The sequence below is a fragment of the Acinonyx jubatus genome, chromosome B4 (genome assembly GCF_027475565.1).
Source record: "Acinonyx jubatus isolate Ajub_Pintada_27869175 chromosome B4, VMU_Ajub_asm_v1.0, whole genome shotgun sequence".
NCBI lineage: Eukaryota > Metazoa > Chordata > Mammalia > Carnivora > Felidae > Acinonyx > Acinonyx jubatus.
In genome coordinates, this window is record NC_069387.1 from 59,606,914 (window position 1) to 59,631,395 (window position 24,482).

At 40.6% G+C, this 24,482-nt stretch overlaps 2 protein-coding genes across 17 annotated transcripts in view; both read left to right on the plus strand.

The window, feature by feature from the left end:
- PPFIBP1 (PPFIA binding protein 1) overlaps positions 1-21,493 on the plus strand; it is a 171,675-nt gene extending 150,182 nt beyond the window's left edge. For 9 of the 16 annotated variants that reach the window (XM_053226074.1, XM_015065218.3, XM_015065216.3 and 6 more), the window contains 15 exons: positions 1,264-1,324; positions 1,702-1,731; positions 4,936-5,107; positions 5,594-5,626; positions 7,753-7,903; positions 8,184-8,312; positions 9,809-9,959; positions 10,654-10,765; positions 10,903-10,991; positions 14,072-14,194; positions 14,951-15,076; positions 15,682-15,870; positions 17,845-18,024; positions 19,220-19,285; positions 19,660-21,493. In XM_053226074.1, coding sequence (XP_053082049.1) covers positions 1,264-1,324; positions 1,702-1,731; positions 4,936-5,107; positions 5,594-5,626; positions 7,753-7,903; positions 8,184-8,312; positions 9,809-9,959; positions 10,654-10,765; positions 10,903-10,991; positions 14,072-14,194; positions 14,951-15,076; positions 15,682-15,870; positions 17,845-18,024; positions 19,220-19,285; positions 19,660-19,746 — 1,699 coding nt within the window. In that variant the 3' untranslated portion in view covers positions 19,747-21,493. The remainder of the gene's footprint in view (positions 1-1,263; positions 1,325-1,701; positions 1,732-4,935; positions 5,108-5,593; positions 5,627-7,752; positions 7,904-8,183; positions 8,313-9,808; positions 9,960-10,653; positions 10,766-10,902; positions 10,992-14,071; positions 14,195-14,950; positions 15,077-15,681; positions 15,871-17,844; positions 18,025-19,219; positions 19,286-19,659) is intronic. The other 7 variants (XM_015065221.3, XM_053226072.1, XM_015065222.3 and 4 more) reach the window with 1 other exon arrangement.
- A 150-nt stretch (positions 21,494-21,643) lies between these two features.
- On the plus strand, positions 21,644-23,177 carry REP15 (RAB15 effector protein). Its single transcript, XM_015065232.3, has one exon. It carries the CDS (start codon positions 22,182-22,184, stop codon positions 22,890-22,892), a length of 711 nt encoding a protein of 236 aa, XP_014920718.2. The 5' UTR covers positions 21,644-22,181; the 3' UTR covers positions 22,893-23,177.
- Positions 23,178-24,482: the final 1,305 nt, after the last annotated feature.

The window sequence follows — 24,482 nt, forward strand, 5'->3', positions numbered from 1 at the left end:
TCCAGAGTGGCTGCACAAGCTTGCATTCCCATGGTAGTCAGCACTTCTGGCAACTTATTTACATGTAAATATATGAGAATTGCCTTTTAATTTTTTTTATGTTTATTTATTTTTGAGAGAGAGAGAGAGAGAGAGAGACAGAGTGCAAGTGAGGGAGGGGCAGAAAGAGAGGGAGACACAGAATTTGAAGCAGGCTCCAGGCTCTGAGCTGTCAGCACAGAGCCTGATGCGGAGCTCAAACCCACGAACTGCAAAATCATGACCTGAGCTGAAGTCAGATGCTTAACCAACTGAGCCACCCAGGTGCTCCCAATTTTTTTTTTTTTTTTTTTAGTCTTTATTTTTGAGAGAGAGAGCACGAGCAGGGGAGGGCAGAGAGACAGAGAGGGAGACACAGAATCCGAAGCAGGCTCCAGGCTCTGAGCTGTCAGCACAAAGCCTGACGCAGGGCTTGAACCCACGAACCACAGGATCGTGACCTGAGCCGAAGTCGGATGCTTAACCGACTGAGCCATCCAGGTGCCCCGAGAATTGCCTTTAAAAAGGTTCTTTGTATGTTTATATTATTCTGCCTCTTAGAGGAAAGATGTTGCTTTTTTCTATCTCTTTTTGAAGCTGGTCACATATTCCTGCCTTCAAAATCTGAGCAAGACCAGCTCTATATAATTGAATGCTACTTATGTGAAAGAAAGTCTCTGGATGTTTACAGGGTCACTTTGCCTTTACTAGGATAGCAAATAAATTACTGTGGGCAGCAATGGGGATTTTTCTATTATGCCTTGATCATAACTATAAAATGAAGTGCTTTGTCAGATTCAGAAAATTGATTCCTTTGTGAACTGAATTGTAACGCTTTGGTCCTTTATTTTAATTACAAGGATTATATATAAATAGTATGTGAGTATTTTGAAAGTTTCTGGTGTAAATGTATACAGGCAGAGGATGCACCACTAGTCCATGGAAAACACTGTTTCACTTTCAAATATTGACATCACAGGGATAGTCCTACGTGTTTTTCCAGCTATCCTACCATGTGCAGGACATTTAGAGTTATTGGCAGGACAGTTAACCACCTCGCTTTTAAAAGAACGAAATGTTATAATTTAGTTAAGCACATAAGTGACTGCCTGAATCCAGAGTTTCTTTTATTACCAGGATTCAACCCACACACAATTTTAGTTTCTTTCCAAGATACTCTACTTAGAAACCGTGGCACCAGAGGCACTTATTATCAATCCTTATTACTATTATTGTTATTTTTAGAACTTCGAGTCTGCAAAAGTCCAGCAGCCTGGGCAATCTGAAGAAAGAGTCATCAGATGGGGTTGGTTCTGTTTGTTTGTTGTTGTTGTTGTTGTTGTTTTCTCTTGGTTACCCTGAGAAGAAAATCTTCAGGGTTCTTCATATTTTCCATTTTGCAGATAAAACTCTTTAAAGAAGAGCTTGTAGTTTCTCTAATGAAAAATTATTAGATATCACTGTTAATGGTGAATATTAAGAAATATGAATATGAAGGATTGAAAGTAGTATATAAAACAAAAAAATGAAGACTTTAATAAACCATTACTGAAAGTAAATGAAACTGAAATTGTATAGCTTTGAAGTAGATGTAAATTTAATTTATGGAATTGTATGTGACACATTCTCAACATATAAGGGATTCCTGTAACAACCTTAAAATACTGTTGTTGTTTTGAACAGGATACAGAGTCTGTCCAGAAGCCTTCAGAGGTAATTTTTATGTCTAGATTATAATACAAATATGTTTGAGACTTCTAATACCTGTGATTGCTTAAATGCCTCCAAAAAACCAAAACATAGAATCTCTAAAACATGTTAAATGAGAGAAGCCAGACACAAAAGATCACACATGAAATGATTCCACTTATGTGAAATATCCAGAATAGATAAACCCATAGAGACAGAACACAGATTGGTGGTTGCCAGAGATGGAGAGAGAGGAAGGGAAGCTGCTTAATGGGTAAGGGGTTTTATTGAGAATGATGGAAATGCTGTGGAACTAGGTGGATAATGGTTACACAACACTGTGATTGTACTAAATGCCATCGAATTGTTCGATTCAGAGTAGTTACTTTTTATATTTCACCTCAATGAACTGTTGTAAAAAAACAAACCAAAAAACCCCAAACACTCAAATCAGGCTGTTGATGTTCTTAATGGTCATACTTTGACTTCCTTAGGCCTCACAAAAAGTCCTTCTTAGATCACCAGTCTTAGACCAGCCATTCATTTACTATAGCCACTGTCTGTTTACAGCAAACATTTTGGTGGGTTTTTTTTTGTTGGTTTGGTTTTTGTTTTTTGTTTTTTAAAGACATTATCAACAGGGGCTCTGGTTCTTCTTTCCTCTGATTTTTAATCATCAACTTTGTAAAGGGTAGAGAGGCTACTGGTTCTGGTAGAGCGGCTACTTCCAAGTGCACTCTCTTGACTGTTGGCTCTTAATGCCTTGAGCCATAATGGAGGTATCATTGATGAGACACAGACAGTCTCTACAGCTGTGATTACAGTCATTCTCTGTCCTTTTTGTCTTTTCAGTTCAATAAATTATTAAGTGATTTTGACATCAGTAATGACACAGATAACAGAATCACTGAATTGTAGCACCTACAAACTTGTAGTTATGATGAGCAGTAGATACGTAGAATAAAATCACCACCTTAAAGCCCGTGTCCCCTCTTCCCTTTCTCCACCTCTGCAATAAAAGAAACAGAGGGCAAGAGATTTTAGAGAAATGAAAACATGCAAACAAAAGCATCTTTGTTTGGATAATACTACAACAATATAATAGATCATATTTCTGTAACTGCATATTCAAATAACCAGAAAGCTCAAAAATAAACAGTAATTTTTTTATTTAAAAATTTTTAAGTTTATCTGTTTTGAAAGACAGCGTGAGTAGGGGAGGGAGGAGGGAGGGAGGGAGGGAAGGAGAGAGAGAGAGAGAGAGAGAGAGAGAGAGAGAGAGAGAGAGGGAGAGAGAGAGGATCCCAAGCAGGCTCCGCTCTGTCAGCACAGAGCCAAATGTGGGGCTTAAACTCACAAAACCGTGAGATCATGATCTGAGCCAAAACTGAGAGTCAGATGCTTGACTGACTGAGCCACACAGGTACCCCAAAAATAAACAGTACTTAAATTATAACTTAATAGTTAGATTATGGGGCGCTTGGGTGGCTCAGTCAGTTAAGCGTCCGACTTTGGCTCAGGTCATGATCTCACAGTTTGTGAGTTTGAGCCCCGTGTCGGGCTTTGTTCTGTCAGCTCGGAGCCTGGAGCCTCCTTCGGATTCTGTGTCTCCTTCTCTCTATGCCCCTCCCTCACTTGTGTTCTGTCTCTCTCTGTCTCTCAAAAATAAATGTGAAAAAAAAAATTTTTTTCTTTTTAAATAGATTACTAAGCAGGCTCAGTTGGTTAAGTATCTGACTCTTCGTTTCAGCTCAGGTCATGATCTCACAGTTCCTGGGATCAAGCCCCATGTCAGGCTCTGCACTGACAGCATGGAACCTGCTTGAGATTCTCTCTCTCTGCCCCTCCCCCACTCATACTGTCTCTGTTTCTCTCTCTGCCTGCCCCATTCACATGAACTCTCTCTCAAAATAAATTAAAAAAATAATACAAGTATAACTTAATTACAGTTCTTCATAAATACCTTGAAATATTGTGGACAGCCCAAGTGGCTTCTAAATCAAGGAAGAAAAATTTAATTATAGCAAGTTTAGTTTTGATGTTAAGTATATCTGCAGTCTTTGAAAATTAGTCATCCGTGTTTGGTAACTTGCAGGCAAGATATGAATATATTCCAGAACACCACTTAAAAAAAATATTTAACAGTCACTGATGGTGTCTTCATTTTATTATTAATTCTTTGAGAAGAGGGGCACCTGGGTGGCTCAGTCGGTTGAGCGACTGACTTCAGCTCAGGTCATGATCTCACGGTTTGTGAGTTCGAGCCCCGCATCAGGCTCTGCTGACAGCTCAGAGCCTGGAGCCTGTTTCAGATTCTGTGTCTCCCTCTCTCTCTGCCCCTCCCCCACTCATGCGCGCGCGCTCTCTCTCTCTCTCTCTCTCTCTCTCTCTCAGAAATAAGTAAACATTAAAAAATTTTTTTTTTAATATTTAACAGTCACTGATTGTGTCTTCATTTTATTATTAATTCTTTGAGAAGAATATTTAAAATAACTAGAGTAGAATCTCTTTATACTGCTGGTGTAGAAGTGGGGTTAATGCCTGCTTTGTAGAGTGATTACATTATATTGGGCTTCTACTGATGCAGTTATATTACAAAGACTGAACTGTGTTATAGCCAAATATATGTCATAATTGTTAGAAAAATAAGAAACCTACTGGTGTTCTGGTTATGTAATATCTTATTTCCATGTCCTTGAGGGGAATGAGGCAAATAAAAATTGAGAATTTTTTTTACAGTGTTGGCTTTTTTTTAAATTTTTTTAAATGTTTATTCATTTTTGAGAGAGAGGGAGAGAGAGCGTGCATGCGCGAGCAGGAAAGGGCAGAGAGAGAGGGAGACACAGAACTCGAAGCAGGCTCCAGGCTCCATGCGGTTAGCACAGAGGCTTGAACTCACGAACTGTGAGGTCATGATCTAAGCCAAAGTCAGACCTCAACTGACTGAGCCACTTAGGCGCCCCCAAATTTTAGGATTTCTATACCTTAAATATTTCAAGTCCTAAGCACGTGAGTGATGACCATGTTTTTGTTGCTGCCATAGCTGTTGTTTTCTTAAGTAGCTTTCAGCATTGACCTTTTAAACTTATAATATTTGTAATCAATCTGTTAGTTCCATCATTTTTCAAAATAAAGTCAAATATGTAACATATCAGGTGTTGCACCCGGCATGTGCTAATAATTATGCAAGTTAGTGCTGTGTTACATTTATTATTACTTCTCTCTCAGGATAAAACTCCGGCAGAAAGCAGCCCGTTTGGGAGCCTCCCTCCAAAAGCTCCAGGACATGATGCCTCCATGGATGACAACCCCTTTGGCACTCGAAAAGCCAGATCTTCCTTTGGGCGTGGCTTTTTTAAAATAAAAAGTAACAAGAGGACAGCAAGTGCCCCCAACTTGGGTATGTGTGGCCAAAATGCCTTTGCTTTAATTCTTTCAGAATGAGGAAAAGATCGATCTCTTCCCTTGTTCATCTATTTGTGTGTTTTTCTCTTTCTCAGAAATGAAGGTGTATGACTTGGGGGAAAAGTTAGGAAAAAAAAAAAAAAGGCTTCCATCGGTTGAATTCAGTGGTGAAGATAGTTCTGGGTAGGCTCTCACCCTGCTCTCCTTGTTGGGGCATAAACGTAGAGGAAAGACCAAAAACCCTGATGCCCTCTGACTTCATTGTAAACAGCTTCTCATCTGTTTTGAAAGTGGGTAGATTAACCCCATATTGAAACTGCTAATGGAGTCTGCAACGTTGGAAGCACAGTGTGGTGCTTGCCTTTCCTCCCACTGTGTGTATTTTGTGAGTAGGAGTTTGATCCGTGTTTCATTTTGCCATTCTCCTGTGTTCTCTCCATTGGGCTGCGTGTGATTGTGTGCGTTGTTGGGATATCTGAAGATCGTAAACGAAGTGCCAGTGCACCCACCTTAGGTATCGTACCCCTGCATGCCAGCCTTTGCCAGTGCTGTCCTCCAAACTGAGCTAATCCTTGCCCTGGGCATCTGTGATCTCTAGAAAGCGAGCTGGCAGCAATCAGGAAATGTAGTCCTTTACTCCAGAGAGTTCCTTCCACCTCCTGCTGAAAGTTAGGACTCTCTGTAGAGCCTATGCTTCCAAGCCTAAATGCTGTTTTAACCCATGCTAATGACACCTCGCGAGGGGCTCTGGGGGGACCTGGAAGTGCACACAGCACCCCTCGGAGACCAGGGCAGGACTATCCTGCATCATAAATTGCAGCCTTTTCACCCTTCGAGTGCACACTGTCTCACACTAACTCCCAGGTCCCAGCAGTACCTTCTTCTCCATGTTTACGTTATCCCCAGAGAGAAATGTTTTCAACCAAATAGAGAAGTCTGTAGAAGATGTTGAATATGGTCATCTCAGACTTACTTCATTCGGGGGACATCATTCCGACATTGATTGCTTTGAAGATGGAGGTGACGTTTAGTGACACCCAAAGGAGCTCTATGTGATATCCGAGGAGTCACCCCCAAAGTGATTTAAGGAGAGGGGAGGCTCAGTAGGGAAAAGGCATCCTCAAGACAAAAAATAAGAATAGGATGCTTCTTAAATGAGGGTGAGTTAGGCAACATTTTCAGGCATGCCAGTACCCATGATGGCTTTAGGGTTTCAAAGGCTCCTTTGGATTTTGGTTTTATTATCTTGCGTAGGTACCCACATGCCTCTTCATGTGGGTCAGTAAAGGTAACCTCTCTCTTTGTAGTCTTACATTTCTAGGATAAACGTGGGATAAAATCCAGACAACTGTTTTCAAATTTTTTTGCATCTTTCTCAGAAGAAATAAATTGTCAATGCTAAGAGCCGAGTACTGCTTATTATAACCTATAATCACAGCTGTGCTTCATAGAAAAGTCAATCTCTGCAACTTTTTATCTTGCTGAAACATCGTTCCTGTGATTTGTGTACAATTTTTACTTTCCTGAAAAAGCATACAGTCTCACATTGAGGAAACAGTACCCCTTGTGTTTGCTAGTGTGGGATCATCCATGAAGGGACAGCTGAATGAATTAAGCTAGTTAATGCTCAGAAACTGAGGAGTAGCAAATTTGGATGTTATTCTTTCAAGGCAGAATCAACAGGCACTGATTTTATATCTAAAGAAAAATTTATGCCTATCAGTTCATTCTTTTCTCAACACATAACAAGAGATAAATAGGAATACATCTCTTGCAAAAAGAATTGATGGAAATTGGTAACTGAGATTTGATGTAAATGGCAAAGGAGAGGAGGGAGTGAAAAGACTATGACAAAGAGTTTGAACTGGAGTAAGAGGGAGAATATTAATTAGTATTAAGGAAATATTTAAAAAAGCAAATTTAAGAGAAGACTCAGGAAAATTGCATGGTTTGTTGAGTTCAAGATGTCCCTGGCACACCAAATTGGGAGTGTCCATAGATGTTCATATACTGAGCCTGGGGAGAGAGATTAGGTCCACAGGTTTTGATACCAGCTGCTTATATATGAGGGAAGCCATCATTTAGTGCTGAGCATGGAGTGGGTGAGCTTGTCTAGAGATCCTACTGAGGGGACGTAGAGCAGAATCTTGGAGTGAAAGAGGAAGAGAAAACAGGTGCTACAGCAAAGAAGAAACTATCAGATGGCAGATTTGGGAGAGTGTCATAACAAGAAGGTGAAGGAGATGGTGATGTTGAAGAATGTAGGAGGGAGTCCACAGTACCAAGTGCTTTGTGAAGATTGAGAATGATTTCATTATTAATTCAATCACTCGAGGAAAGATTATTACAATCCTCTCATACCTTTGAATCTCAAAGAGGCTATCACTTGTAAGTTAATCTATACACAATATCATACAAAATATTCTACATACTGTTAATTTATACAGAACAGCCAACAGAGCAAAACATACATCTGTGTTCCATTTTTAGTATTTGTAGGGTGCTATTTGTAAATCACTGATGAAAGAACAACAGAAGAAGAATGTACAACAATTGCTAAAACCAAAAAGGTTAATAACATTTAGTCACATTCATTCCATACTTAAAGCTCATTGAGTTTGTATTCTGTTCTTGGAATAGCTGAAACAGAGAAGGAGACAGCTGAGCACCTAGATCTTGCTGGTGTATCTTCCCGGCCAAAAGATGCGCCGGGAAGTAGTCCCTTCCAGATATCTCCGCCATCGCCAGATTCCAAAAAGAAATCCAGAGGTATCATGAAACTCTTTGGAAAGTAAGTAACAGAGCACACAAATGGAGTGGGCTTTGTATTATATGTTGCTCAAACGTAGGAGTAAATGGAAAATTGGCGGGAAAGAAGTGTGAAACTTTAAGTCTTTTGTGTTCCCTTTATGGAAGGAAGATTGTGATCTGGCATTCATTAACTCATTGAGTCTCAGTTAACATTGAAATCCAAGTATCTGTTCCGACCATACATAAGCAATGTTCTGATTAAAGTCTAAGGTCTCTTCAGGTCTCATACAAGGCAACGTGGTATTGTGTCTTCTGTTCAGACTTAGGAGAAGTCAGTCAACTACATTCAATCCAGATGACATGTCTGAGCCTGAATTCAAAAGAGGAGGAACAAGGGCAACCGCAGGGCCGCGACTGGGTTGGTCTCGAGATTTGGGACAGTCTAACAGGTGAGAACAGCTGAATGAATGAACTTTTTACATGTCTACTTAAGTGTCATGGCCGTGAACACCTGCGATGTTAGTATTGTCCCTAGGTTGGATGGTGGAATCCATTGCTTACTGTTATGCCTAGCGAAAGGGTCCATCATCTTTATAGGGCAGTGCCATTTGGCATTGGTTGGTGAAAATCATGCAGAAGATGGGGGGCTCTGTGAGCTAGGGGAGGGACCAGAGCTAAAGTGTCAGCAACGTCTCAGTTGGAATGATTTTTGGACTTAAATTTGACAGAGAAAATAATTACTCTAAGTACTCTAAAGCACAACTCTGGAGAGATGGGATAGCATAGTCGTTAAGTTCTGGACTGTTTAGATCTGATTTCTGGCCTTACCACTTCCTATAACCTGGGTCACCTTGAGCAACTACTTCCATGCTCTGTGCCCTTGTTTCCATGGTGTTAATTAGTACATTCCCCAAAAGGTAATTGAGTTTATATGCATTAAGTATCTGGCAAATGGTAACTGTTCAAGCAACATTAATGACTAATGGATTCTGTGAAAGCACCTAAAGATGTAAATTCTATCAGAATTATTAAATTTATCAGGACCTTGTGATGTTTTCTCTGTTAAGACTCTTGTTAACTTTTCCTTCACTCTTATCCCAATTTAGGGCCGGTTTGAGGTTACTACACTGACCTAAGAATAAAGAGGGTGGGGTTGGCAAACATCTAGTACAAATCATTGATACTAAATCTTTTGAATGTGATAATGGGCTAGAAACCCTTTAAACATGGTCCCTCCCACTCACGCAGAAGACTGGACACAAGTTTCATCAAGGAGGAAACTCTGGCTTTCTTCAAATACTGGAGTCTCGTTTGCCATATGTTCTCTTTGTACACAGTAGAGGACTTCCTTGTGCTTTAGAAAAAAAAAAAAGTCTTGTTTATTTACACATTTTTTTTTCAAAGAGGAACGCACTGTGTGTCAAAGTAAAAAACCAAAAAACCCAGAACTTTGCTTTGATTACATTTTTCTTTTGTCGTTGTTTACATTTTTCTATACTCAGTGATGGCATATTGCTCTCTTCCCATTGGTTACCACCTGGAGAGAAACCGTAATTCTGCTAAAGTTAACTCAAGTTAGACTTGATTTCTTTCAGTCTAACCTAGTGTTTTCTGTTTTGGAATTCAGTCTTCAAGCAACATTGATTGAAACTAGCACAGTGACTTGACTTGTTCTTTCAACTTGGTTTTCTTCCATATGACACTTTCTTGCACAATCATATTGAATCTTTTGTAGTTACATTTGAAATAAAAACCCTGGTCTTATGAGGTACTTTTAACTCCAGTGCCATTTCCTCCTCCAAATATGTCCTGAAACTTTCCATGGTCAAATGGGTACCACCAGGGAATTCCCATGTCAATTCGATATATAGTTGTTCAGTCTTGATGATAAGTCACAGGGTTGGCCTCTGAATTGTTTTTCATGCAGTTGTTCCTTTTCCTACAGTGACTTGGACATGCCATTTGCCAAATGGACCAAGGAACAAGTTTGCAATTGGCTTGTGGAACAAGGCTTGGGGTCCTACCTGAATTCTGGAAAGCATTGGATTGCATCTGGCCAAACACTTTTGCAGGCTTCTCAACAAGATCTAGAGAAGGTGACTACTTCTCTGTTTGTTTAGACAATGGATACTGAGAAAGAGACTATGAATGTAGGATTTCTAGAAAGGGGAGTGGGTGGAGCCAGTCAGTACTCTTGAAAACATTTATGTTTTCTGCTTCACACTCTTTTTTTTTTCTTTATTTCACGGACTTAACAAGAAGTACCTGGTCTTAATGGTTCTTTATGAAACATGTAAGCCACTGGGCATTTTAACGAGAAATAGTTGTATCGACATAATAATAAACCTTAAGCTCATATTTCTCAAAATCATTCTGTGGCTTAGCATGGGCCCCACTTCTCAATGTAACGTATGCAATTCAGCTTTACATTAAGGGGGAAAGAAAAGGAGCCTTACATCTTATGTCTAATTATTTAACATTTCTTCCTAATTATTTAACATTTAGTACAAAAACAGTAGAATTTTTCTTTTGTGTGCTATAATCCCAGTCTTGCGAAGGAAGGAGCCTAGTAGGGAGTATAGCATGCCACTAAACTAATTGCAGTGGTCTTGGCTTTCTAGAGGGCTTTTGTTCAGCAACATCTCACTAGCCTGAGTTAGTACACTGATTTAATGTGATTGTTGACTCTTTAACACTAGCTTCCCTTGGGGAGAATTTGCATTTTTTGCCAGGGGTATCCAGCCCATATTGACAGAATTGTAAAGCTGGTGTTTCTGTTTATTATTTTAGGAACTTGGAATTAAGCATTCACTTCATCGAAAGAAACTCCAGCTGGCACTGCAAGCCCTGGGATCCGAAGAAGAAACCAATCACGGAAAGCTGGATTTCAACTGGGTCACTCGTAAGAGGGTTCATTCATTTATGAATGAATGAATGAATGAACAAACGAATGAATGAAAAAGTAAAGCTGCTTTTTCTTTTTAATCATAAGTACAGGTGTTCTGTGCCTCACTAACAACACTGATTTCTCTCCTTTAGGATGGTTGGATGATATTGGTCTCCCCCAGTACAAGACGCAGTTTGACGAAGGACGAGTAGATGGTCGAATGCTCCATTACATGACTGTTGTAAGTGATTTACTCCCAGTTTTTTTTTTGGAGGTGGGGAGAGGTAAAATTGTTTTTCTCTGAGAAACACAGAAATAGAGTGAGTAAAATACATTGTTTTCAAAATGATTCCACCAGGGTTTGAAGGTGTTGCCTTAACTTGAGAAGAGCAGTAATATTTTCTGTTAAGTTGAAGTTGTAGGATTTGATGATTGCAACACCACTGGGAAATTTGAAACTCTGATTTAAGCTATGTGAAACCTAATCTAAACTAAGCTGTCCATGGGGAACCTGGGTGGCTCAGTCAGTTAAGTGTCCAACTCTGGATTTCTGCTCAGGTCATGATCTCACGGTTTGTGAGATCAAGCACCATGTTGGGCTCTGTGCTGACAACGCAGAGCCTGTTTGGTATTCTCTATATCCTCTCTCTCTTTGGTATTCTCTATATCCTCTCTCTCTCTCTCTCTCTCTCTCTCTCTCTCTCTCTCTCTCTCTTCCTCTCAAAATAAATAAATAAACTTTAAAAAAATAACTAAGCTGTCCAGAAAGTTGATTTTATATATATTCAACAATGTACAATTGAGGTGCACACTTTGCATAAATGTTCTAGTATGTGAATTATATGTAATAAAGATGTTTAAAAACTAGAATGTAGAGTTTTGAAGCACTGGCAATTTCTGAGTTACACATGCCTATATGCAGTATCCACTCAGAAGAGACCGTCCTTCTGACCTGACATCTACAGAGACTTGTCTTCTCTCCTCCCTTCCACTTTTGAGACCATTACCTGAAACTTGCTTCCTTTCCCACTTCAGCTCCATTTGACTAGGGCAGGAGTTACCAGGGTAAAGAAGAAGTAGGGTGAGGTAGACCACCTCTGATTCCTTCATTATTGTTTCTTATTTTTAGCCTTCCATCCAAGAGGTGGAAGGACTTGTCCCTACTTTACAACAGTGGGGAGAGACAGATTCCAGGAGAACCTATTCTAGATTCCATAGGACTATTAGTGTACTATTACATTAGATGCTTTTATTTAAAGAGCCTTTTGTCAGCTGGGCTCTGGAACCATCTACCATAGTATCTTCTTTAAATAAGTTGAAATTTTCAAACACCAATTTTTTCAGGATCAAATTTGAGGTTCATCTGATGGGCTTTGTTTTCTTCTGTGTCATTGAACCCAAGTCCATACCTTGGTGGGCACGTAACGTATACCTGCTTGCAATAACACCCAACATGTGGTACATTGATTGAACATTTACTGTGTACCAGGCACTCTCTTGCAAGCACTATACTCATATTAATACTCAAGTCTCAGCAGAACTTGAGTTAGCATTCTTCTTGTCCCCAGTTTTTAGACAAGGGAGTGAAAGAACTGAGAAATTGAGTAACTTAGCCAGCTTTCCACAGCTGGAAAGTGGTAGAAAGTCACAGAGCATTTGAACCTAAGCTTTTTCCAGATTCCTGCTCTTAATGCTCAGCCTAAAACAAATTTAGTAAATTCTTGCCTGCCGGTCTAGGTATAGGTTTGTTCCTGCAGGAATGCGAGCAGATTCAGGCTTAAAATCACAAAGGAAGTGCATATAACTTTTGTGGCTATAAAAGAATATATTATCCTAGAAAATTTGACCCTAGGAGTTCTAAGTCACAAAAAATCTGTTTTTAATGTGGTACCCTGGGTTGGATCCTGGAACGGAGAAAGGACGTAGTGGAAAAACTGGTGAAATTTGAATGAAGTCTGCAGTTTAGTTATCATTTTTTATAATCTATGTTAACTCCTTCGTTTTGATGACTATGTCATGGTTATATAAGTTGTTAACATAAGGGGAAGCTGAATGAAGGATATATAGGACTTTGCTCTGCTTTGATAACTCTTCGGTAAATCTAAAATTACTTAAAAATGAAAGCTGTTTTTAAATCTAAAAAAAGTCTGGTTTGATTTAAAAGAAAATAGCCCCTACTTTTAAAATCCCTTAAGCTAAAATAATTAGCCTTGTATATACATTTCAATCATTATGCATTTAAAATTTTTTTAATCTGGTACTTTAATTAGTTGAAAATAGCCCACCTGGGAATGTTTTGAATGGGTGTCTCACTCTTAGATTAAAATATGTGAAATGCTCTTTCTAACTTACCATAAGGCATTGCCTTTAAGAAATTTATCCAGAAAATTTTCAGGGAAAAAATGTTTGCTCAGTTAGTAGCCTTAAGAATTTTAGCTGATTGTCTAATATTTTTATTTAAAAACTATTTCTGTAATAGATCTGCCTCCCCTTCCAACCCTCCCCCCCCCCCCCCCCAAGAAGCATGCTATCAGTAAGGTGTGCCTAAAATGGATGTTATTCTTGTTTTATTTTCTGGGTGTGTTTGGAAGTAGACTGGTGCTTATCTTGACACTGCCCTCCACATCACCTTCTGAAGTAATTTGTTTTGGTGTGATTGGTATGTTTGAAACATTCCCAGTAACCACAGACTGGCGAAAGGTACCCTTTTAAGGAACGGGTGGTGCTATATGTTGCTACTTACAACTTCCTTTTAACTCTCACCAAAACCTTTGCATTGATCAACATAAAGTTTCCAAAATTATTCACAGCGTCTGCTAGTTAAAGCATAATAATCCAGAACTAGAGATTTTTTGAGGCTGGGGGAATAGTATAGCAGAGACAGTCCTCTGGTTTTCCCTAAAACGGTGATGTGCCTTAGCTCAGAAAACCAAGCTGTGATCGTCAGTGAACATCATGTGCTCTTAACACATCACTTCAAAGAGGATCACTTTTTGCAGTGACCCAGCAGGTGCTTTTCAAAAATGTTCTTCAGAGCTGTGGGGTCCCATGGTCCTATCTCAGAATGTCTGGAAGAGAAACAGGTAGAAGTTGGCTTCTGTTGGAACATGAATTTTTTTTTTCTTTTTAATGGGGTCCTGGAGAGGATTTTGTTTGGAACAGGAAAAAAGGTTTTGTTACTAAATAAAAGGTTTGAAAACACTGACAAGCACTGGAGGCATTTTGGTTAGGGGGCTTTTCTACTTTTGCTCAGGTTTTCTGAGATTTCCCTAAGAAGATCCTTAGAGCTCAGCGAGTTCCTCTTTTTGTTCTTTTTTGCAGGATGACTTACTGTCTTTGAAGGTTGTGAGTGTGCTGCACCATCTCAGTATCAAAAGGGCTATTCAGGTCCTGAGGATCAATAACTTTGAACCAAACTGTCTGCGGAGGCGGCCATCTGATGAGGTAGCACCTGGGGTTCAGATTGATTATACAGCCTGCACTTTCCATGCGTGAGACTGTGTGTGTGTGCAGAGCAAACACCCATTTCTTTGTGGAGTCTGCAGGAGAAGCTTCTGGTTTCCACAGAGCTTCCATTCCAACCTCATTACTTTCTGGGGCTTTGTTTTCCTACCTTCCTTCCATTCCCCCCATGACAGCTCCACCTGTGTAACTAAAACACAAAGATTGTTTAATTACCCTTCCTCCTTTTCTTGGGTGTATTTTTCTGCTTCCTTAAGCCACAGAGTTAAATATCACTACAAAGACTTGGTTTTCTTGAGGCGCCTGAGTGGCTCAGTTGGTTGTGTCCAACTCTTCAACTCTTGATTTCGGCTCAGGTCATCATGTCACAGGTCATGAGTTCGAGGCCCATGTTGGGCTGTGTGTTGATAGCGTGGAGCCTACCTGGTACTCTCTCTCCCTCTCTGTCTTCCTCTCTCTCTGCCCTTGCTCCCCCCAAAATAAATAAATAAACTAAAAACAAAAAAAAAGACTCGCTTTCCCTAAAGCACTGCTTTATTAGTTTGTAAAAAAGCTTGAAACCATAACATGGATACCTTAAAACAAAATTCAGACCAGTAAATACCTTTTCACTCTTTCTGTAAACACTGAGTGGGACATCAAGTAACTGCTCTTTGCAGCAGACTTTTTAGAATTTGAAGTTTTAATGTTTGGAATCCCATCGTCAATGACTGAAGCTCTTGGTGTTTGTTCTCATAGAATAGCATCACCCCGTCAGAGGTTCAGCAGTGGACCAACCATCGTGTGATGGAGTGGCTGCGCTCCGTGGACTTGGCAGAATATGCCCCCAATCTCAGAGGCAGTGGTGTTCATGGTGGGCTCATGGTAAAACTCTCTTTTAATTTAAAAATTGACTTCTTAGCATGTTGTTTCCATTAGTCTCATGAGTAGGATATTATCAGTTTGCTTGTCATACCCTAGAGTCACCTAACCGAACCCTCTGGTACCATTTCTAGTGAGTCTTTACTTTCTGAGCATTTTTTCCCATGGTTTCTCTTTATGTCATATAACTCTAGACCAGATTTAAACCTGTTTCTCATTTATTGTCTCTTATGTTGGGTAAGAGACACTGGCCACTGGCCCTCATATGATCATGTTTTGAAACACCTACAAACATACAGATTGTACTTCTGCATGTTGATGTTGTGCAAGGAGCTGGCTTCCAAAGGCATCCCAGAGACCACTTCAGAGAGCTAGAAGCCCTAACTTTGGTACTGCCTGGATGTCAGGACCAGCTCTACTTCTCACTAGCTTAGGCAAGATAAAGAAAAGGTGTGTGGCTTGAAGATCGAGGTTCATACTCGGTCTGTCTCACTGGGTAGTTGAGGGGTCATTGGTGATAACTAAATGAAAGAGCTTTGCAAATTATAAAGCACAGGGCAGACGTACATGGTTTGTGGTGCCTTAAACAATCTTAATGTTTCTTCTAGGTTCTAGAACCTCGTTTTAATGTAGAAACAATGGCTCAGTTATTGAATATCCCACCAAGTAAGACCCTCTTGCGAAGACATTTGGCCACTCATTTCAACCTTCTGATTGGTGCTGAGGCCCAGCACCAAAAGCGTGATGCCATGGAGTTACCAGATTATGTACTTCTAACAGCCACTGCCAAAGTGAAGGTTGGTCCGAGCTTGTGCCTTCTAATAATTGCTTAAAGCAAAAACTAAAGCGGGGGCTCAGTTTTTACCCATCTGGGTCAGGCATTTTTGTGGGGTTTGTAAAGTTTTGTGGATGAATTGCTAGTCCATCATTTTTAAAAAAAAAATTTTTTTTAAAGTTTATTTCTTTTGAGAAAGAGAGAAAGAGCATAAGTGGGGGAGGGTCAGAGAGAAGTAGAGACAGAACCCCAAGCAGGCTCTCCAACATCAGTGCAGAGCCTGATGCAGAACTTGAACTCACGAACTGTGAGACTACGACCTGAGCTGAGATCATGAGTCAGATGCTTAACTGACTGCACCACCCAGGTGTCCCTGATAGTGCATCCATTTTTAAGAGTAAGTAAGAAAATGCATTTTTGAAAGTTTCTTTTTGGGGGCTTCTTTACTCAAATCATTTATTAGCGTTAACAGTAACGAAGAGTATGATGTTGGCATGCAGTCAGTACATTGCGAACACAGAGAGTTTGCAACTTGGGCTCAACTATCGATTGCAGTTGTTCTGTGGATAAATCCATTCTAAGAGGAGGATTTCTTCTCACACAGATTCAGCTTGTCTGGCTTACAGTTGGCCAGCCTTGAAAGTTAGAAAAAGATACTTAAGAAATGATTCAAGGTAGACCAGCAGAGAATGACTCTTTCCAGATTGACCCAGATTCATGGGTCATACCAAATTCAGATTACTTTTTCTTCTTTTAAATCATTTCTCAGTGGGCGGCACCTGGGTGGCTTAGTCGGTTGAGTGTCCAACTTCTACTTAGGTCATGGTCTCACGGTCTGAGGGTTCAAGCCCCATGTCAGGCTCTGTGCTGACAGCTCAGCCTGCTTAAGATTCTGTGTCTCCCTCTCTCTCTGTCTCTCCCCCACTTGCACTTTGCCTCTCTCTCTCAAAAAATAAAGATTTTTTAAAAAATTAAAAAAGTGCACTCTTCTGTGTCTGTTATCTCAACCAACTTAATGTGGAGATAGGGTTTATCAGCTTCTCCACAAATATGTACCAAGTTCTTTATGTACATACATATAATGTTTTGTTGTTGTTGTTGTTTATTACCTCCTCTACCTTCCTGACACTTTTTCTTCAGCTCCTTTTCTCCCTTAAAAGATGTACTGGATTTGAAACGTCTAAGAGATTCTGTGGTACCTAAATTCTCAGTATCATGGGGCACCTGGGTGGCTCAGTCGGTTAGGCGTCTGACTCTTGATCTCTGCTCAGGTCATGATCTCACAAACTGTGAGATTGAGCCCTGCTTTGGGCTCTGCGTTGACAGCATGGCGCCTGCTTGGAGTTCTTTCTCTCCCTGTCTCTCTCGCTGCCCCTCCCCTGCATGCACTCCCTCTCTCCGTCTCTCTCTCTCTCTGTCTCTCAAAATAAATAAAATAAACATTATGAAAAGAAAATTCTCAGCATCAGCCTGATCACCATCTGCTTATGGAATTTCTCTTCCAAGTATCACTGGAAGTTCTGTCTCCAAATGAGCGAGGATTCTTCTAACAGCCACCAATCCTGTTACGGAAGCATAACAGGCGTCTACGATAATCATAGCTTCCCCGAAAAGAAAATACAAGTCAGGTCCATTTTCTTGTGCTCGTTTTAGATGGGAAAACCTTGCAAAATTGAATTCATCTCTGAGACATCTCATTGCATGAAGTCCTGTTTAATCAAAACCAAGGCTCTTGACATTTTTGACTTTTCACAGTGACTACCCAGCTAATTGGTATGAATGAGGAGAACAAGCTTAGTCTTCTGAGCTTCATAATAAGGATTAGTTATCATACTTGGGTGCGTCAGTCATACACCCAGGATGCTTTTATGTTTGTTACACCAATGGAATCATCCGACTGATTTTCTCTGTAGTTGGAATGCATAATTACGCATGTTATTGATCTTTTGCCACATGAATTTTATGAAATCCCTGTATGTTTGCTCTTCTTTTAAAGCCAAAGAAACTGACCTTCAGCAATTTTGGGAATCTGAGAAAGAAGAAACAGGAAGATGGGGAAGAATATGTTTGCCCAATGGAATTGGGACAGGCATCAGGAACTACATGCAAGAAAGGATTTAAACCTGGTTTGGACATGCGCCTGTATGATGAAGATGAGTTAGACCGGTTAGAGCAGGTAAATGCAACACTGTATACGAAAGTTCCTCCAGCATTGAAACACTAAAATGGAAACTTCATGCACTATGTCTACTAATCAGTTTTTCCTCAAACACCATAAAATATAATGATAAGGTAATAGTCAACAACTTCCAGATTGCTTACTATGTTTCAGGCACTCTCCTGAGCACATAACATATATTAACTTTCATGGTGACCCTAAAACCTACAGAGCATGGTTATCCTCATTCTAGAGAGAAGGAAACCGAGGCACAGATTCAGGAACTTACCCAAGATAGAAGAGCTCTAGAAGAACTGGGATTCCAACTTGCCAGGCCAGCTCCAAAGCCTGAGCTATTCACCTATGTTATATCATCTCTGTGTTAAGGAAATCTGTGTGTTAAGTCAGAAATACACAGTTGTTAGCCTTTTCAGTATGAAGTCATGGATTTGAATACTACCCTTTCAACACCAATCCTTTGGTGTCATTGTCAACATCAGAGCATTGCACTATACGTGGTAGTCTTGTTTCATCTAGTATTTAATGTCTGGTTACAGTAACGAAAGGAGATTTCATCAGAAGTGTTCTGTTGTGGGGCACCTGGGTGGCTCGGTCGGTGAAGCATCTGACTCTTGATTTCTTTCTTTTTCCTTTGTTTTTTAGTATTTATTTATTTTTAGGAGAGCACAAGCAGGGGAGGGGCAGAGAGAGGGAGGGGGACAGAGGATCTGAAGTGGGCTCTGAGCTGACAGGCTGACAGCAGCGGCCCAATATGGGGCTCGAACTCACGAACCGCAAGATCATGACCTGAGCTGAGGTCAGACACTCAACTGACTGAGGCACCCAGGTGCCCCTGACTCTTGATTTCTGCTTGGGTCATGATCTCACAGTTGGTAGGATTGAGCCCCACATCGGGCTTTGCGCTGGGGGCATGGGGCCTGATTAGAATTCTTTCTCTCTCTCTCTCTCTCTCTCTCTCTCTCTCTCTCTCTCTGCCCCTCCCCCTTCTCCCTCCCTCCCTCTCTCTGTCCCGCTTGTCCTCCCTCCCTCTCTCTTCTCTCAAAATAAATAAACATTTTAAAAAAAGAGAGAAGTGTTCTGTTGCACCCATCCCATTCAGTGTCACTCACGTTATTAGACTTTTGCTCACTTTGCTGTGCTTTCTTTGAAATTGTGCAAATGAGGAGGTCATGTTATGGTATGTTCTTTGCAGATGGAAGATTCAGAAGGGACAGTGAGACAGATAGGTGCGTTCTCTGAAGGCATCAACAATCTAACGGTAAGTCTATAAAATGAGTTTAAAATGTTAATTCTCCAAGATATGTTTAAAAATAATCCCAAAGGGGGCGCCTGGGTGGCTCAGTTGGTTAAGCGGCCGACTTCGGCTCAGGTCATGATCTCGCGGTCCGTGAGTTCGAGCCCTGCATCGGGCTCTGTGCTGACAGCTCAGAGCCTGGAGCCTGCTTCTGGTTCTGTGTCTCCCTCTCTCTCTGACCCTCCCCCATTCATGCTCTGTCTCTGTCTCAAAAATTAAATAAACGTTAAAAAAAAAATTAAAAAAATAACCCCAAAGGACTACATGTTTCATGGAGGATGTGTAGTTCTGAGCTCGTGGCTCCCAGTGTGTGTGACCCCCGTCTCCTTGTTTCCCAGCACATGTTAAAGGAGGACGACATGTTCAGAGACTTCGCCGCCCGTTCCCCCAGTGCCAGCATCACCGACGAGGACTCCAACGTTTAAACCACGGCCCTCAAATGAGCATCAGCAGCCCCTCGCCTTTTCTCCACCTTCTTTCTCAAACACTCACAGAACACAAAGCAAGCAGCAGATTGTTTACTGTCTATTATTCCAACTTCTCATGTGGAGGTGGAAACCGAAAGCAGGGGGTATGTGCCCGTTCTGAAGATGCCACGAAAAAGGAGACACTGGTGAATGAGACGATAATCGTTTTTCTTCTATTTAATGTACAAATCTGTGATATATTATATTTAAAGTATTGCATTTAATATGAGTGTTTTACCGTCGTGTTGCCATTCCCCTTCACGGTATGCAGGATGTGGGAAGCAGGAAGCAGTCTGTGAATGACTCTGTCACGTCTGCGTCCGTCCGTGTGACAGCACCACAGCCATCAAAGCAGAGCATCGTCTGCTTCCAAAATCAATAGGTGGAATTTCTTTAAGCATTCAGTGTGCCCGCTAAGTGCCAGCCACACCTCCCCTTGCCTCCCGTGGTCCTTTTTTATATATTTTTTAAAATATGTGTACATATTTAGTACATAGAAAATAGAACTTTTATCTTGTGACATAAGGCAGATGGTGAAAAGCAAACACAGCGATCAGAATTTTCATGGACCAGCTGGTTTCATGGAAAGGTTGGGATGATCTTTCCTTCTCCACAACTGAATTGTAATGCTGTTGATCATTCCAACCAAATTAGTGTATCTGAAATACCCCTCCCTTGATGATACATCACAAAATTGTCGAAGAGTTAAGAAGTTCAACCTTAATCTTGGATCCTTTTACCTCCAAAGGAAGAACTCAAGAGACATTTAAATACTCTTAACTTGAATGCATTCTGGAGTTCCCCCAAAATGTAGACATAGAAATGATTTCTGAAGAAACCAAAACAAAACGAAAACCTTTACAGTATTAAAGCTTCTTATTTTCCTCTTTGCTAAATAGTTCATTACATCAAAACACTAACTGTCTACCTTATGTTATTGAACGTACATTTCTCAGGCTATCAATGAATGAGATTTTTTTTTTAAGAAGCTGAATATTTGGACATTTTGTCCCAGGGTTCAATAAGTCTGAGGCTACAACATGAGTTTTATAATGGCTGTATTGCGGTATGAAAATGTAGTTCATGATTGTTGATCGCACAGGGCCCAAATATCATTTATCAAGAAATGACTGTCTATCACTTTTTAAGGGGTATTAGAAAAATTATTCTATGTTTTATTCACTACTACATCACTTCTCCTAATAGCCAACCTGGGAAAGACAGGTTTTCACAAACTGGCACGGGGGGAGCAGTTCCATATACGCCAGTGGACGTGCTTATAAATTCTGTTTGAATGTCGGTTGTGTGATCTCGCAAGCTATTAGCAAGTTATCAAGCTTTTCAACAAGGGCCTGTCGAACTAAATTGCTGTTTATTCATTACTAAAATGATTTGATGCTAATAATAATCTTTTGCTCCCCACTAGTCGTTTGGTAACTGTATTGGACTCCTTACATATTAGTGTTTTATTTTAATGCAAACATCTGTCACCATTTGAAAAACAGTTTCTTATCCAAACCTGGTTAACACAATACCAGGAGACTGTTATAGATGCCAAATATTCTTTATTCAGGACAGTGTAACATAACTGATGATATGTGATAAAGTTCAGATTTTTTTGACGATATATATTTTATTTACAAAATGTTGTACACTGCTGGTATTACCATATGAAAAGAAATAAAGTCAATTGATGATTGCCTCATTTTTGTTGTCTGTGACTTTATTTTCCTTTGTTCAGAATACCCACGGGGCTTTATTTCTGGTGTAGAGAACAGTGACACAAATTATAATTCACAAACTCCCATACGTTTATTGAGGTGAGGCTTATAGCACGTATCAACAGGTAGAAATGTGAGGACTCAGGAATTTCTGTATGAAAGGAAACAGGCTGCTGGGCTGGGGCGGGGGTGAGGAATCACGGCAGAGGGGTTATCGGAAAAGCAAAGGGAAAGGACTCACCAGCAAAGTTGAAGACAGTTGTATGGAAGGAGGTGTATGGTTCTTTAAAAAACTGAATGCTACTTTTAATTTAAGTAAAATCTGAAAAGTGGAAACCTGTCTTGGAAGAGATTGCCAAATATTAAAAGTTGAGTGACTAGAACTAGAGAGGAACAGATGTTTTTGGTGAAGGTTAGTTATCTCTCACTTAATAAGCCAGCAGGAATCTGTATGAATACAACACGCCTCATTGGCAAACAGGGAGACCTAACGTGTTTGCTTAGTTGTGTGTAGATATGCTTAGCTACCCCACATAAATGTGGAGTCGGAAAACTGGGCCCACGTTAACAGATGTGACTTCGTTGTAAGATTTTGAATCTGGAAAAGAAGTCACTCTGAATGAGGATCACACATGTGACCTTCGGAAGCAGTCTTGATGGGTTGCAGAGAACATGGGGCAAAAACCATCACAACAGTTGGCTCTGAAAGACGGCACAGAGGTTTTCAGCGTCGGTGAGGTTGTCAGCGAGGCGATAGTCCATGCGGCTGAGAAACTGAAGGACTATCTTGGATTTGAAGATCCTCTGAGCAACCTGTGCCCAGCTTCAAACACTCTGAATGAGATCTTCTTAATCCACTTTGTCACGTTCTGCCAAGAAAAGGGAGTTGATGAGTGGCTCACCACCACCAAGATGTCCAAGCACCAAGCTGTACTGTTTGGGGCAGACTGGATTTGGACCTTCTGGGGATCCGATAAGCAAATAAGGCTGCAGCTGGCAGTGCAGACCCTGCAGATGTCTACTCTTCCTCCTGTGGTTTCTAAGCCTTGCGACTTCTCACATCCAGAACCCGGGCCAGAGGAGCCTTCCAGGAAGAGAAGTAGATTCGATAAGCTGGAAGATTTCTGTAACTTGATAGGAGAGGATTGCCTGGGCCTATTTATCATCTTTGGTGTGCCAGGAAAGCCCAAAGACATCAGAGGAGTTGTCCTGGACAGTGTCAAAAGTGAGACAGTGAGGGGCCATCTGCCAGGAGCAAAGGCCGTGGCGCAATTTGTCCGGGAAACTGAAGACTGTATCTCCATCAGAGAGCTGCTTGGAAACTGTCTGAGTAAGAAAGATGGGCTGAGAGAGGTGGGCAAGGTTTATATTAGCATCCTCTGAACTGGATGTGCACAATCAGACTGGCCTGTAAGGCAAAAAGAAAAAATATTCTAATAGGCAAGCTCACACACTTGCATCATCCCAGCATGGGATATGTTTTTTTGGTTTTTTGTTTTTTTTTACACCCACCCTCCATTGAATGAAAATGATCACCTGGGTCAAAAAATATAATGTCATGACTACGGAGAGGGAAAAACCCTGCCTACATTGCAGGGAAAAGTTACAATTTTCTTTATTCAATTTTAAAAATGGGAGGAGGGGATAATAAAGTCACCCTTAAAGTTTGATTTGCTTAAAAAATGCGTCTTTGTTTATTATAATAAGTCTAGAACTTGAAAGTGTAAAATATATTTTTACTGCTGCGGGTGGAAGGTGGCTGGGGTGAGGTGGTGCCATGCAGTCTCATGGACTACAGAACAGGTTTAATTACATTTACAATACCAGTTTCATTCCAGGACTCCTAGGCAAAACCTCATTCCCCTTTCTTCCCCTAAGCTCTGCCTTTGCTCCCAGCTCATCCCCAGCTGCTTTCTCTGTGCACAGAGGATCTTGGTGGGATTCACTTTGGCACTCACTTGAGTGTCAGCTTTTTCTAGGATTTAAACACAGTGACCCCTATAGCAATCCCTTGTAATGATGATTAACATTTGTTTAGCATTTACAGTAAGTAAAGTGTATTCACTTATAAAAACCATCTTTGCTTAAAAGCCTGGGTAGAATTCTAGTACTTTAAGGGAAGAAAACTAACAGCAGAAGCAAAAAAAAATGCTTAAAAGTGAAAATGAAAGATTCACTCACATGACTGGTAAATGATTATATGTTAGGCCCTGTCCTGCGCCTTTCCAACCCAGTAGTAAAAAGAACAAGGTCCCTACTCTTGGGCAGTCTCTCTTTTGATGGTGGAAGACTATCCATAAGCAAATATATGTGTATATACTTAAAAAAGTATATCGGGTGTTATGTGAAAATAAAGCGTGGATAAAGGGATCGAGGGTGAGGACGTGCTACTTTATATGGGGTGGGTAAGGGAGACCTCTGAGAAGGGGGTAATTGACCAGAGGTCTCAATGAAGAGGGAAAGCATCAGAGCAGATAAATCTGGGAAAGAATGTTCTAGGCTTAGAGAGCTGTAAAGGCAAAGGGCTAAAACAGGAGTGGAGTTGATGTGATTGAAGCACATACTTGTAAGAACTTGATTTTATTCTGAGTGATAAAGGGAGAGAAATGCCTCGATCTGCTTTACAATTCAAAACCCTCACTTGATTGCTGGCTGGAGACTAGATTGTGGGGAGGAAAGAGTGAAAGCAGAGCCCAGGGAGCAGCTAGGAAGCTATTATAATAAGAGGGAAAAGGATCAAAGTGGTACGGGAGGAGGGATGAAAAGGTCAGATCTAGGAATAGTCGAAGGTAAAGCTTACAGCGTTTGCTGATGATTGGATGAAGAATATGAAATGCATCACAATCAGAATGCTGTCTTTACAAATTTCTTAAATATTACGGATGTACGCAAAGGAAGAAATAAAGCCCTGCACTTTGTGCCTGGAAGGTTAGAATACCCAATTAATGTTTCCTTGGCATATAGTGACCCCTA

What these genes read in the sequence shown, in the direction of transcription:
- REP15 (XM_015065232.3), top strand. Translation starts at nt 22,182, where the DNA reads ATGGGGCAAAAACCATCACAACAGTTGGCTCTGAAAGACGGCACAGAG.